Source organism: Neoarius graeffei, chromosome 9, assembly GCF_027579695.1.
Source record: "Neoarius graeffei isolate fNeoGra1 chromosome 9, fNeoGra1.pri, whole genome shotgun sequence".
NCBI classification, from domain to species: domain Eukaryota; kingdom Metazoa; phylum Chordata; class Actinopteri; order Siluriformes; family Ariidae; genus Neoarius; species Neoarius graeffei.
In genome coordinates, this window is record NC_083577.1 from 51,709,295 (window position 1) to 51,723,960 (window position 14,666).

A 14,666-nucleotide genomic window follows, 5' to 3' on the forward strand; every position below is an offset into this window, starting at 1 on the left:
TTCCAAAAAAAGTTGGGACAAAGTACAAATTGTAAATAAAAATGGAATGCAATGATGTGGAAGTTTCAAAATTCCATATTTTATTCAGAATAGAACATAGATGACATATCAGATGTTTAAACTGAGAAAATGTATCATTTAAAGAGAAAAATTAGGTGATTTTAAATTTCATGACAACAACACATCTCAAAAAAGTTGGGACAAGGCCTTGTTTACCACTGTGAGACATCCCCTTTTCTCTTTACAACAGTCTGTAAACGTCTGGGGACTGAGGAGACAAGTTGCTCAAGTTTAGGGATAGGAATGTTAACCCATTCTTGTCTAATGTAGGATTCTAGTTGCTCAACTGTCTTAGGTCTTTTTTGTCGTATCTTCTGTTTTATGATGCGCCAAATGTTTTCTATGGGTGAAAGATCTGGACTGCAGGCTGGCCAGTTCAGTACCTGGACCCTTCTTCTACGCAGCCATGATGCTGTAGTTAATGCAGTATGTGGTTTGGCATTGTCATGTTGGAAAATGCAAGGTCTTCCCTGAAAGAGACGCCATCTGGATGGGAGCATATGTTGCTCTAGAACCTGGATATACCTTTCAGCATTGATGGTGTCTTTCCAGATGTGTAAGCTGCCCATGCCACACGTACTAATGCAACCCCATACCATCAGAGATGCAGGCTTCTGAACTGAGCGCTGATAACAACTTGGGTCGTCCTTCTCCTCTTTAGTCCGAATGACACGGCATCCCTGATTTCCATAAAGAACTTCAAATTTTGATTCGTCTGACCACAGAACAGTTTTCCACTTTGCCACAGTCCATTTTAAATGAGCCTTGGCCCAGAGAAGACATCTGCACTTCTGGATCATGTTTAAATATGGCTTCTTCTTTGAACTATAGAGTTTTAGCTGGCAACGGCGGATGGCACGATGAATTATGCTCACAGATAATGTTCTCTGGAAATATTCCTGAGCCCATTTTGTGATTTCCAATACAGAAGCATGCCTGTATGTGATGCAGTGCTGTCTAAGGGCCCAAAGATCACAGGCACCCAGTATGGCTTTCCGGCCTTGACCCTTATGCACAGTAAATATTTTGATGATATTATGCACTGTAGATGATGATATGTTCAAACTCTTTGCAATTTTACACTGTCGAACTCCTTTCTGATATTGCTCCACTATTTGTCGGCGCAGAATTAGGGGGATTGGTGATCCTCTTCCCATCTTTACTTCTGAGAGCCGCTGCCACTCCAAGATGCTCTTTTTATATACCCAGTCATGTTAATGACCTATTGCCAATTGATCTAATGAGTTGCAATTTGGTCCTCCAGCTGTTCCTTTTTTGTACCTTTAACTTTTCCAGTCTCTTATTGCCCCTGTCCCAACTTTTTTGAGATGTGTTGCTGTCATGAAATTTCAAATGAGCCAATATTTGGCATGAAATTTCAAAATGTCTCACTTTCAACATTTGATATGTTGTGTATGTTCTATTGTGAATACAATATCAGTTTTTGAGATTTGTAAATTATTGCATTCCGTTTTTATTTACAATTTGTACTTTGTCCCAACTTTTTTGGAATCGGGGTTGTACACATAAGTCTTATTGGATTTGTTCAAAAGACATGAGAGGGTGAGAATGCATTGGAATAATGACATATACAGTTAGGTCCATAAATATTTGGACAGAGACAACATTTTTCTAATTTTGGTTCTGTACATTACCACAATGAATTGTGAACAAAACAATTCAGATGCAGTTGAAGTGCAGACTTTCAGCTTTAATTCAGTCGGTTGAACAAAATGATTGCATAAAAATGTGAGGAACTAAAGCATTTTTAAACACAATCCCTTCATTTCAGGGGCTCAAAAGTAATTGGACAAATTAAATAATTGTAAATAAAATGTTCATTTCTAATACTTGGTTGAAAACCCTTTGTTGGCAATGACTGCCTGAAGTCTTGAACTCATGGACATCACCAGACTCTGTGTTTCCCCCTTTTTAATGCTCTGCCAGGCCTTTACTGCAGCGGTTTTCAGTTGCTCTTTGTTTGTGGGCCTTTCTGTCTGAAGTTTAGTCTTTAACAAGTGAAATGCATGCTCAATTGGGTTGAGATCAGGTGACTGACTTGGCCATTCAAGAATATTCCACTTCTTTGCTTTAATAAACTCCTGGGTTGCTTTGGCTTTATGTTTTGGGTCATTGTCCATCTGTATTATGAAACGCCGACCAGTCAGTTTGGCTGCATTTGGCTGGATTTGAGCACACAGTATGTCTCTGAATACTTCAGAATTCATCCGGCTGCTTCTGTCCTGTGTCACATCATCAATAAACACTAGTGACCCAGTGCCACTGGCAGCCATGCATGCCCAAGCCATCACACTGCCTCCACCATGTTTTACAGATGATGTGGTATGCTTTGGATCATGAGCTGTACCATGCCTTTGCCATACTTTTTTCTTTCCATCATTCTGGTAGAGGTTGATCTTGGTTTCATCTGTCCAACAAATGCTCTTCCAGAACTGTGCTGGCTTTTTTAGATGTATTTTTTTTAGCAAAGTCCAATCTAGCCTTTTTATTCTTGAGGCTTATGAGTGGCTTGCACCATGCAGTGAACCCTCTGTATTTACTTTCATGCAGTCTTCTCTTTATGGTAGATTTGGATATTGATACGCCTACTTCCTGGAGAGTGTTGTTCACTTGGTTGGCTGTTGTGAAGGGGTTTCTCTTCACCATGGAAATTATTCTGCGATCATCCACCACTGTTGTCTTCTGTGGGCATCCAGGTCTTTTTGCATTGATGAGTTCACCAGTGCTTTCTTTCTTTCTCAGGATGTACCAAACTGTAGATTTTGCCACTCCTAATATTGTAGCAATTTCTCGGATGGGTTTTTTCTGTTTTCGCAGCTTAAGGATGGCTTGTTTCACCTGCATGGAGAGCTCCTTTGACCGCATGTTTTCTTCACAGCAAAATCTTCCAAATGCAAGCACCACACCTCAAATCAACTCCAGGCCTTTTATCTGCTTAATTGAGAATGACATAACGAAGGAATTGCCCACACCTGCCCATGAAATAGCCTTTGAGTCAATTGTCCAATTACTTTTGGTCCCTTTAAAAACAGGGTGGCACATGTTAAGGAGCTGAAACTCCTAAACCCTTCATCCAATTTTAATGTGGATACCCTCAAATGAAAGCTGAAAGTCTGGACTTTATGTCCATGTCCATTATATAACTATAACTTGAATATGTTTCAGTAAACAGGTAAAAAAAGAAAATTTGTGTCAGTGTCCAAATATATGGACCTAACTGTATGCTTTTCATAGTTTGACAACACTGTTACTGTCATGTTGTAGGAAAAAGAAAGATTTGAAGGAGGACATGTTATAGCTGATTAGTCTATAAATATTATATGCAGTATGTAACTTGCACAAGGCTTAAAAATAGAAAAAAAACAAACAAACAAAAAATAGGAACAAAAGATAGCTAGAGTTACATAGGAGGTGAAATGCCAAGATTTGGAATTCTCTCTCAGGCAGATGTGTAAAATTATTACACTTTCTGTATTTCAAGACATTTGTGCATAGGTTTAGACATGGCCTAGAAGAAACTTGCATCTAGCTGTGATTAAATAATTGTGTGAAATTAAATGAAAAAAATGTGGCGTACAAATAGCCTGTGAAATGTTTGAGCCTCCAAACATCATGCCAGGGTTATCAGCACTGACAGCATACATTTGTTGGCATCCAGAGTGGCGGGTGGTTTACAGCATAGCTCATCAAGAACAATTTCCGCTTTAAGCATTTGATCTGATTACAGATGAAGGGAAGTCACATGATCTAACCAAGAGCTCTCACTACATCTCACACCAAATCTTTCTAAAGCTTCCAGGGAGGGAGCAAACTTTAATTCCTACAGTCATCATCGTCTTTGACTTCCTCTTCATGGATTGATTAAGGATTTTTAAGAAGCAAAATGCATATTAATCAAACAACCAGTATTTACTGTATATTAACCCCATTTTATGCTGGAGCTTTGTAAATGGAATATTCCCTCTGCATTTCTTTGAAATGATATGACCTGTCTGTCATCACCGCTCTGCACTTGACCAGTAAATGGGCATTTGTATTGCAGGTGAATACCATCAGATAGCATTTTTTTTCACAGCTCTGCAGATGAAACAGCTTTATAAGGGCATAAACTGATAACATGGCACGATGGTTAACCTTGGTAAATCTCTTCAATGAAGGCACCCTCGCTGGGAGAGAAATGGCAAAGATACAGGCCAAAGATCTTAGATCACAATCTCACTCAATTTGCACAGGGTGTCGGCTCAGGACACCCAGACGCGGTGTTTCAAATAGTTAATCGATTGCACTGATTCTGAAAATCAGAGGGCTAGGAAGGAGCTGTTTGTTCCATAGCAGTTCAATACCTTTGATTAACCTTGAATGAGCTAAGCCGCAACTACAGAATCCTAATAGGTTTATTTTTATCACTTCAAGCAGGTAATTAACAAATGAGAGATCAATATGGTTGAAAGCAACATTGTACATTACAATGAGTCCCTGCTGCATTGTGTCATGTACATGATGAAAGAACAAAGGTATTTGGGGGGGAACCTCACCTGTTCTTCCTGGGCACTAAGACTCTTTGTCTACTTTCTCCAGAGATCCTATTAAACACTAGTGATATCATTCTGCATGTGAAATGTGTGTTCTACCAGTGAGAAGCCATTTAAAGTTTAAAGTATGTGCGTAAACCAGTAAACAGACAAGCAGATAAGAGTTTATGGCAGAGTTGCTGCTCAGTGAAACAAAAGTTCTGAAACTACTCTTCTCCAAATACTACCCACTCAGACACCTACACACATGACTGCATGATCATCCTTCCACCCCCAGGCTTACCTAGACTGGGACAAAAAGATAGATGCACACACTGACACATACACACATGCGCACACACACACACACACACACACACACACACACACACACACACACACACACACACACACACACACAAAAAAAAAAAAAAGCTTCAGTTGTGCACTTATGAACTAAAAGCCCTGTTAGAGAACAAATAATCACCCCATTTTTCAACAAGAACCATCTGTCTTGAACACTTTCAGCAGAAAAAAATAAAAGCTTGCAGAAGTGCTTCTAAAAGTATCCTATATAACTTCATAGCTAAAATGAATCAGCAAACATGGTTTCATACAAAACTGTCTGAGCGCTGATGAAGAAGAAGAAGAGAAGCAGGAGGAAGAAATGCTATACAATACTATCCTCTTCATGCTACAGCAATTTACATGACATTAACTGTAGAAGGTTGTTTATCAAAATAATTTGTGCCTTGGCTTAATCAATCTGCTAAACAGATCTGTTCCTCTACACAAACAGCAAACATAAGTATCTTCTGAGCAGACTCAGACGGCTTTGCAAAAGGTCCAAGAAAGCTTTTTCTCACTGTGACAAAGACAGACTAATTGTGATCGATAGCGCCTAGTGAAAGCTTCATTTTGCCATTATGCAGTAGCCTGTTACTTCTTTAAACTTACACCATTAGTCTTTCAGGTGGCCTTTTATTCTATTTCACGTTTTATAATAATTTATAGTCTCAGTCAGAAATGGATTCAATAGATAGGACAGTTTTTTAGCACTGTGAAAACAAAGGATTTCAAATAACAGTAGTGCATCAGCTAAAGCATCCTCCGTTAGTAGTCTATTAGGGACGAGTCATAGCGTAGCCAATGTGCTGTGCTGGCAGGACCTGACTGCGCTTTTGGTTTTGTTCTCCTGGACCTGCTTTCACCAAGCCTTTGACAATTACTCATAGGAATGGTGCTAGAAATGGTCTTATGACTAAAATTACTCACAGCTCTGCTTAGAGCCTAGAAGTTACATTACAAAACTACTTAGCCTGAGTTTCAAGGAGTAGGATCAACATTTATAAATCTGCTTACTGAGGGCATCTGTATGCATGTTTTATCCTCGTGTCATGTTTATGTTAATATTAATATATGTGTTAATATTATTCATATGTGTGCTAATATTAATAATGTGTGTTAATACTAAGTACTAAATACTAAGACGGAGTTAATATTATTAATATGCATAAAGATTTCATACTTTTTTTGTTGTCTCAGCAAAACTATTCCCAAGCAAATACACATTAAGGGAAAAGTCCTAAAGTGCAAAAATGTCCTACAGATTAAAAAAAAAAAAAAGTTACAATTCTCACAATATTCAAAGAAAAAAATAGAAAGAGACAAAATTATTGTCTTGTTAATTATATTTCTTGTATGTAGAATTTTCAGATTCAAAAATGATTGTTCTTTTTTTTCCTCCATTCTATCAATTACTAATGATCCTTGACAAGCTAGCATAGATGTGACCGTATTGTTAATTATTTCCTCCCAAGTGGTAGTGAAATAATTTTGCAAATGATATGAGTTGGTCTAAATCCTTATTGTGTTTGATTGATCTCTACTAATTACCAACCTGTATATACAACCCTCTTTAGATTTATGGTAATACAATTTTGATACTCTCCTCGCCATTGACCACTGCCAACATGGATGTTTTCTTCCTGCAAAAGCTGAACGTAATCTGAGTTCTGGCATATGGAAAGAATGGTAATTTGAGTCTTATATCTAGCCCAATTTAAATGAGATTATTAAAAGCAGATGCTCTACAGCACTTGGATGTCTATCCAAACAACTAGTCTTCATTATCCAGTTCCATATGGACGGAAATCAATCAAACAGCTTTTCACTCGACTTTATTAAGTAGGCAAGTGTATGCCTGGCTTCTGTCGGAGACCTACTCCCCCACTTGATGAGCAATTTTGCTTCCAGTGGAGCAACTAAATGGGAAAGAGGTATATCTTATTGGATATTTTGTTCCTCTTCCAAAACCCAGTAGTACACTTTTTTTTCTCCTGGCCACTGAGGGTTTGGCACAGATAATAAATATCTCAGTTTCTCAGACCTTGGTGCCATGGAAACACAAAGTATTCATTCCAATGCTGCACTGTTGTCTGAAAGCAATGGACGATCATAGCAGCAGCTCAAACTCCAGGAACACTGCTACGTAGCAAATACATAGTAGAAACATTGTCAATAGCAGTGATGAGCTATAAAGTGCAAACAAACCAAAACATACTGTACCACTAAAATTATGAAGCAGATTCATTGACTGCAAATTTTCTTGTTAATTTGATGATAATATATAATGTATATAAGAAATTGAGATGTTCCAATCAAATGTAATGTAATGTCAGTGTGATGGGTGTCAGAGCTGAACCTCTTACCCATGACTGCCAGAGCTGTGGCTTTGGATAATTTCTTCTTCATAGTTTCAATCACCTCAAAGCCACTGCCATCCAGATTACACCTGTTGACTGTGCCATTAGCTGAGCTAATCCAGTACAGCTTGCTCGCAGGAAAGTCTATCGAGAGACCTAAAATGGGTGTAGAAAGTTAGGGCTAGGATTTGTATGACTTCACAGTATCTGTTTTAGAGCAATATGTGATGTGCAGGAAAATGTGTATGGTACCAGATGTAAACTAGTTTATGCAGTATTTTGTGACGTGACAACTTGATAAAATTAATATTTGGATTCAGCAGTGCACACAGCATGTAAATATCAGTTTTGACAAGTGAATTATGTTGGAGTACAGGTTAAGACAGGCCAGAGAAATAGAAAAATGTTTGTGATTAGACCTACCTACTGGATCTCTCTGGTTCTGGTGAAGAACTTTCCTGTTACTCCCATCCATGTTCGCTAGATTTATCGTATTCCCGTCTGTCCAGTATATCTTCCTATAGTGTTGAGTTGAAAAGACAACACACTAGCCTCATTTATTCTAATACGTACCTTATATTTGTCCCGAATACAATTTAAGGATTGCTGACTGATACAAGTTCTGCAATACTAAATTTACTAAATTTCCAACATTTGCCAATGGAATAATTCTGCTCCTGTATTTTTTGTCAAGCAAGTGCATAAATCCATTAAACAGAGTAATGTATTTCAGTCTTCTTTTTCAGTATATGTTGAATGTACTAAAACACTTTTTGGAATGCATACCCTTTGGCTGGATGTACTACTAGACTCTTTGGTTTATCAATCCCATGGATGACTGAAGTTTTAAGTGCTCCATCCAGTCGAACAACATTGATCTGGGTCTCTTCATTTTCAGAGCTCAGCCAGTACATATTCCTTGAGAGCCAATCTACTGCTAGGCCACGACAGTTCTGAATATCTGCAAATACCAGAAGCAACTCACAATAAAGGCATCAATTTTAGCATATTCAGTGGTGGACAAATAAATAGCCTGGATGCCTGGGAAAAGCAGAATTAATATCTGGACAGTTAGTTTTTTATTTGACAGGTAGATTCAACAACCAGAATGTTGAGTATGTAGGCTGTGCTTAAACTTATGCTACTCTATAATGCAGTAGCGATATGTCAGCTATTTTAGGTGAACTTTGAGAACCAGCTTACATGTATGAGCCATAATATCTTTTCATAGCATCTCATAGCCAAGATGTTGGCCATCAACTTGCTGACTTTTTGTTGAGGGTGCAAACACAATGTGCTACATGATCTTGTACTCAATCGTTTCTCTTAGTCTATATTTTAATGAGCTCATCACACATTATTACATTAAGTTAGCTGCCACTTTTGAATCGGTTAAGTTTCTAGGAAACTAAACCATGGGATTGGGCAGCACACTGCATTTTCTACCTAATGGATTTATAATTTCTCCACCATGCAAATGACAGCACTAATAGTATTAATAACACTAATCCCCCATATTCATAAATAGTGTTTTTATTATACCTGCTTTTCTGCAGATAGTATAATTAAACAATTTCTTATTCTTTATAAATGTAATTTGAAGAAAGAAAAAGCAGCATGGGTAATCTACTGTGGAGGCAGAAGCGTGGTCGAGCGCTGGATTTGTGAATGGAGAGCAAGGCCAAGAGAGGTGAGCAGCAACGCAATCACACTTGAGTTTGATTAACAGTGATGTATGTGTGTGTATGTTTTCCGTTTCAGTGATGACCAAGGGCTTAAAGGAGAAGAGAAAGAGCTGAGATGAGGAGGAAATCGAGATCCAGCACAGAGCTCTTTGTGTGTGTGTGTGTGTGTGTGTGTGTGTGTGTGTGTGTCGGGGAGACAATTAAGTAATAAAATAGCTGAAAAGTGAAAAGTAAAAATAAAAATGCCCATCAAAGTACCCCACCTGTCTCCATCCTTCAGCGTCCCGACATTATTGAAATGCTACATCTACAAATTTGTAAAGTGCAGAGTTGTGCTGTTTGCTCAAATTTCTTCCTTTTTAATACAGTTTAGAGAAACAGCAAACCTGAAAAAAGCGTTTTATTAAGACATTTTCCTCAGCACATGCTGTTTAAAAAAATTTTTTTTTGTCTTTTGTCATTTCATTTGCCATTTGTCACATCTTTCACTGAACATGTTCTTCTAGTAGTTGAAAAACAATTTAAACCTGGGTTTCATAAATGTTAAAGGACAATAATTTCATTTATAACTCAAAGTCTCAGTACAGGGGACCAAATTTACAATAAACATTGTAAGGACTAATAAATAAAAATGACACTAACTTTAGATTCTTATCACTTTAAATCTACCATCAAGCTGTAAAGGCAAAATGCCCTGTATCACTTTTTTTCCTGTTAAAAATACTATCTTACCTCCAGAGATGACCGTCTCAAGGCTTGTTCCATTGATGAAGGCCCGCTTCATAGTTTGAGTCTTCACATCTGCCCAATAAATCCGTTCCTCGAGAGCATCGTAATCCACGACCGTGACATTGTCAATGTCAGGGACAGTTAAAGCAGTCATGATGTTCATGTAGGGATTATCGATGTCCACACCTCTGATCTCAGAACGTCTCACATACAACAAAAATCTCTTCAATGCTGGGAGACAGCAAAAACACCATACAAGTAAACAAGGAGATCGGTGGATGCCACTGTGGATAAATGAAAGCCTTTTTTTTTCCCCTCCCTGAAATTGTAAAGCGACCTTGGGTTTTGAGAAAGGCGCTATATAAATTTAACTTATTATTATTATGTATATAGAAGTGTTTGCAGGAACCTTTATACAGGAATGGTGATTTGATATGAGGCAAAGTAAGAAAAAAATTCATGGACACTGACACAGGAGCTGGATTTTAAATTAAGTCTAAGCGCCTAAGCCAATGCAAACACTCAAAAAAGAAATCCTGTAAAATCAGCAGCTTGTTGAAGTGAACATGTCACAAAACATCTCATTAGCTCACTCTAGCACACAGCTTGTGTGACTGAATAATATGAGAAGGGTTTATGAACCCAAGCAGAGTAGAGAGGAGTTAACTCACCCACGCAAGAATGGTTATTGGGTGAGATCTTCATGAGGTGTGGGCACGCACATGAGGCAGTGCGGTTGTAATCGATGAGGCAAAGATGCGAGCAGGGACCTCTTCCACTGTTCTCCTCACAAGGGTTTGAGGCTGGAAAACCAGCATTGACATGAATTCAGGGCAACCGAAAGAAAGCACAGTGAGGAGAAAAATCAATACCAAATATAATGGTTCCTGATTCAAGAATGCTGCCATCTTTAAAGGAATATCAGCTAACCTTTGCTGACATCAGTTGAACAAATTGTGTTCAAAATTTGCTAGTGTAGACAGACACCAGCAAACTATCAAAACACTCTGTAAAACACTTAAAGTGAAAATGAAGGAAATTACTTTTCTTGATTAAATGTTATGGCCTTCGAGGTAAGAGCCCAAATGCTTACATTTAAAGGAAATGGCAACAGGCACTGCCATAAAGAAATTTTTAAAAAGACACACACACACACACACACACACACACACACAAAAAAAAAAAAAAAAAAAACCCAGACAAACCAACAAACAAACCTTTTAAATTTAAAAAAGAATAGGGTCTGGTTCAAAACCTACAAGGCTACTAAAGCACATAAAGAGAAGTTTTATGTCCTTTGCAAAATGCTATTCATCCAAATGACTACTACGAACCATACAGTGTCTTGCAAAACCCCTTGGTGTTTGTCCTGTTTTGTCGCATTACAAGCTGGAATTAAAATGGATTTTTTTGGGGGGGAGTAGCACCATTTGATTTACACATGTCCACAACTTTAAAGGTGCAAATTGTTGTTTTATTGTGACACAAACAATAATTAAGATGAAAAAACAGAAATCTGGAGTGTATACAGGTATTCACACCCTTTCGTATGAAACCCCTAAATAAGAGCTGGTCCAATCAATTCACTTCATAAGTCGCATAATTCGTTGATTAAGATCCACCTGTGTGCAATCAAAGGGTCACATGATTTGTCACGTGATATCTGTATAAATCAACCTGTTCTGGAAGGACCCTGACTCTGCAATACTACTGAGCAAGCAACATGAAAACCAAGGAGCACTCCAAACAGGTCAGAGACAAAGTTGTGGAGAAGTATAGATCAGGGTTGGGTTATAAAAAATATCCTAAACTTTGACTATCCCAGGGAGCACCATTAAACCCATTATAGCAAAATGGAAAGCATATGGCACCACTACAAACCTGACAAAAGAAGGCCACCCACCAAAACTCACAGACCGGGCAAGGAGGGCATTAATCAGAGATGCAACAAAGACACCAAAGATAACACTGAAGGAGCTGCAAAGATCCACAGCGGAGATGGGAGTATCTGTCCATAGGACCACTTTAAGCCGTACACTCCACAGAGTGGGGCTTTATGGAAGAGTGGCCAGAAAAAAGTCATTGCTTAAAAAAAACACATTTGGAGTTTGCCCAACAGCATATGGCAGTCTCCCCAAACACATGGAAGAAGGCTCTCTGGTCAAATGAGACTAAACTTTATCTTTTTGGCCATCATGGGAAATGTCACGTGTGGCACAAACCCAACACCCTGAGAACACCATTCCTACAGTGAAGCATGGTGGTGCCAGCATCATGCTGTGGGGATATTTTTCATCTGCAGGGACAGGAAAGCTGGTCAGGACTGAAGGAAAGATGGATGGCACTAAATATAGGGCAATTCTGGAGGAAAACTTGTTTGATTTGGCCAGAGGTTTGAGACTGGGATGAAGGTTCATGTTCCAGCAGGACAATGACCCTAAACATACTGCTAAAGCTACACTGGAGTGGTTTAAAGGGACACATTTAAATGTCTTGGAATGGCCTGGTCAAAGCCCAGACCTCAATCCAATTGAAAATCTGTGGCATAACTTGAAGATTGCTGTACACCAACACAACCCATCTAACTTGAAGGAGTTGAAGCAGTTTTGCCTTGAGGAATGGGCAAAAATCCCAGTGGCTAGATGTGCACTTGCAGCTGTAATTGCAACAAAAGGTGGCTCTACAAAGCATTGACTTTGGGGGGTGAACACCTATGCACACTCCAGATTTCTGTTTTTTCCTCTTAATTATTGTTTGTGTCACAATAAAACAATAATTTTCAGTAGTAGGCATGTTGTGTAAATCAAATGGTGCTAATCCTCCAAAAATCCATTTTAATTCCAGCTTGTAATACGACAAAACAGGACAAATACCAAGGGGGATGAATACTTTTGCAAGACACTGCACATAACCTTGCAGTGCCACAGTGCATTTAAAAAAGAAACAAAACAAAAAACCCACCTTTAGATGTTTCTGAAACACCTCTAGAATATCTGTTTCATGAGTGGCCCATTTCTGGGGTACTTCATCAGGGACTATTGCTGACCAGGCAGATTATATGATAATGCCTAAGAGGTCACTGGAGAATAGTCAATTAGCTCACTATGCCTTTTCACTTTTCACAAAGCTGTCTTTGTCAGCACTATTCCAAGAACACCAGGGGAACTGCTAAAATGGACGCAAATGCATGCACAGAACATGCAGATGTTAAAAGAAGAGAGCTCTCCTGGCAATATCACCCGTAACATTTACATAAGGTAAATTCAGTGACACAGTATGACTCACACTACAAGAAAGCTTCACAAAGAAAGCAAGCACTGTAAGAGAGTTTTTTTTCCTTTTAATTTAAGATTCTGGACATGTCCTGCAAAGCTTTTGTAATTTATATCGGAGCTGGGAGAGGTTATGATCTAGCTGCTTTTCTTTGGAAATGGCCCACTAATTGGATTTACTCTGACATGATATGATTCTTCAGCTTTTTATTTTAGTACAGAGCAGTGTTTACAGTTAGCCATGCCATTAGATATTAGTTAAAGTATCTGGGAATAGTGCATTTTCCACATTATTAAGGCAGTATACAGATAATAGTTCCAGAATCTTTAACCCTTCAGTGAACCCAGCGCTACATTACAACACAACTGACTCAGAAACCGAGTGCATTCGTAAAAAATAATTGCTCCAGTGGGATTTTTGCAAATGCGCCCATTATTTTTTTCTGAATTTTAATACATGTATTTGGCATATTTTTGTAATTATTTATCATAAACATGAATAAATCACTAAATTATAGTCTAGCGACCCAGTGAATTAATTATACATTTGTTAGGTACTCTGGGGAAATCACACTGTTTGAAAGAAAAAAAAATCTGGAAAACAGAGGCAGCATACATGACATGACTGCTAGTAAGGCAACTCTTCGTTATACTGCCCTGTTTTTATGATAAGCAGGCCAAAGATGTGAAACGAAGATGTGATACACTTCATCAGCCTGAGCTGACAAATGACAATATACTGGAAGTAAGCTGTGGAGGAAAAAAAACAAAACAAACAAACAAAAAAACAGCAAAATGTTCATGCTTGCCTGCACCCCATTGATTTGCCTCTGAGTTTAGAGATTTACATCCACAAATTCCATTCTGAAATGGGATTGTAGGCATTTGTGAACATTAGTAGAAATGCTTTAAACAATGAAAATCATCCAGCATGCTCTAGCAATAGTGCAAGACTGGTGCTGAGACCTTTTCTTTAACCTCGTGTTGCCCTCAACTCTTCTACCCCATGCAACATATTTACAGCCTGTTGATGCCTGCAGTCTAGCCCCATCAACCCATTGAGCATTTTCTCCCATTACACTCCTCTGGCGTCCAGAGGTTCCCTCTCTCCCCTGCCAACACAGTAACACCGAACAAAACCCAATTTCCGTGGCCTGTTAGCTGCGATCTTGGATGGCAATGATAGCCAGCCTTTCCCGGCGGGCTCTTTAAGATTGGATTAGCTATACTTATTGGCTTCCTTGGCAACATAGCACAATTTGTCGGCACTTATCAGAGTAAAACAGTCACTCGACTGCACTGGCAGAAGATCTGAACTGAGCATGTGCTTGTTGGCAGCACTTTCTGCTGTTTTGGGTGGGTTGAAGTGATGCAAATGAGATTAGTTTATCTGAAGTATACTTGTATAGAAAGCTGTTCACCTGGAATGATTTAATATTAGCAAACTACAAATAGTCTCCCAAAAAAAAGGCGAAAGAAGATCTCACTATATTTTTAGTCACCATTACCAGTGTGTTAAAGTGTAAAAGAAATGATGGCTATAGGTATACATTTAAAGGATACAGAGATAAAACTATAATAGGTAACATTAATTGTTTTAAGTTTTATAAGTAAACTCACGATGTTGTGTATTTAGCAGTGACAGGAGCCTAATTAACAGATATTTTCCTTGTACATGACAAA

At 38.5% G+C, this 14,666-nt stretch overlaps 1 protein-coding gene across 1 annotated transcript in view; it reads right to left on the reverse strand.

Moving 5' to 3' along the window:
- lrp1bb (low density lipoprotein receptor-related protein 1Bb) overlaps window positions 1-14,666 on the reverse strand; it is a 314,777-nt gene that overhangs the window by 194,167 nt on the left and 105,944 nt on the right. The window contains exons 27-31 of the mRNA XM_060930558.1: window positions 10,383-10,514; window positions 9,715-9,942; window positions 8,084-8,258; window positions 7,721-7,815; window positions 7,304-7,453 (exon numbers count right to left, since the gene is read on the reverse strand). Coding sequence (XP_060786541.1) covers window positions 7,304-7,453; window positions 7,721-7,815; window positions 8,084-8,258; window positions 9,715-9,942; window positions 10,383-10,514 — 780 coding nt within the window. The remainder of the gene's footprint in view (window positions 1-7,303; window positions 7,454-7,720; window positions 7,816-8,083; window positions 8,259-9,714; window positions 9,943-10,382; window positions 10,515-14,666) is intronic.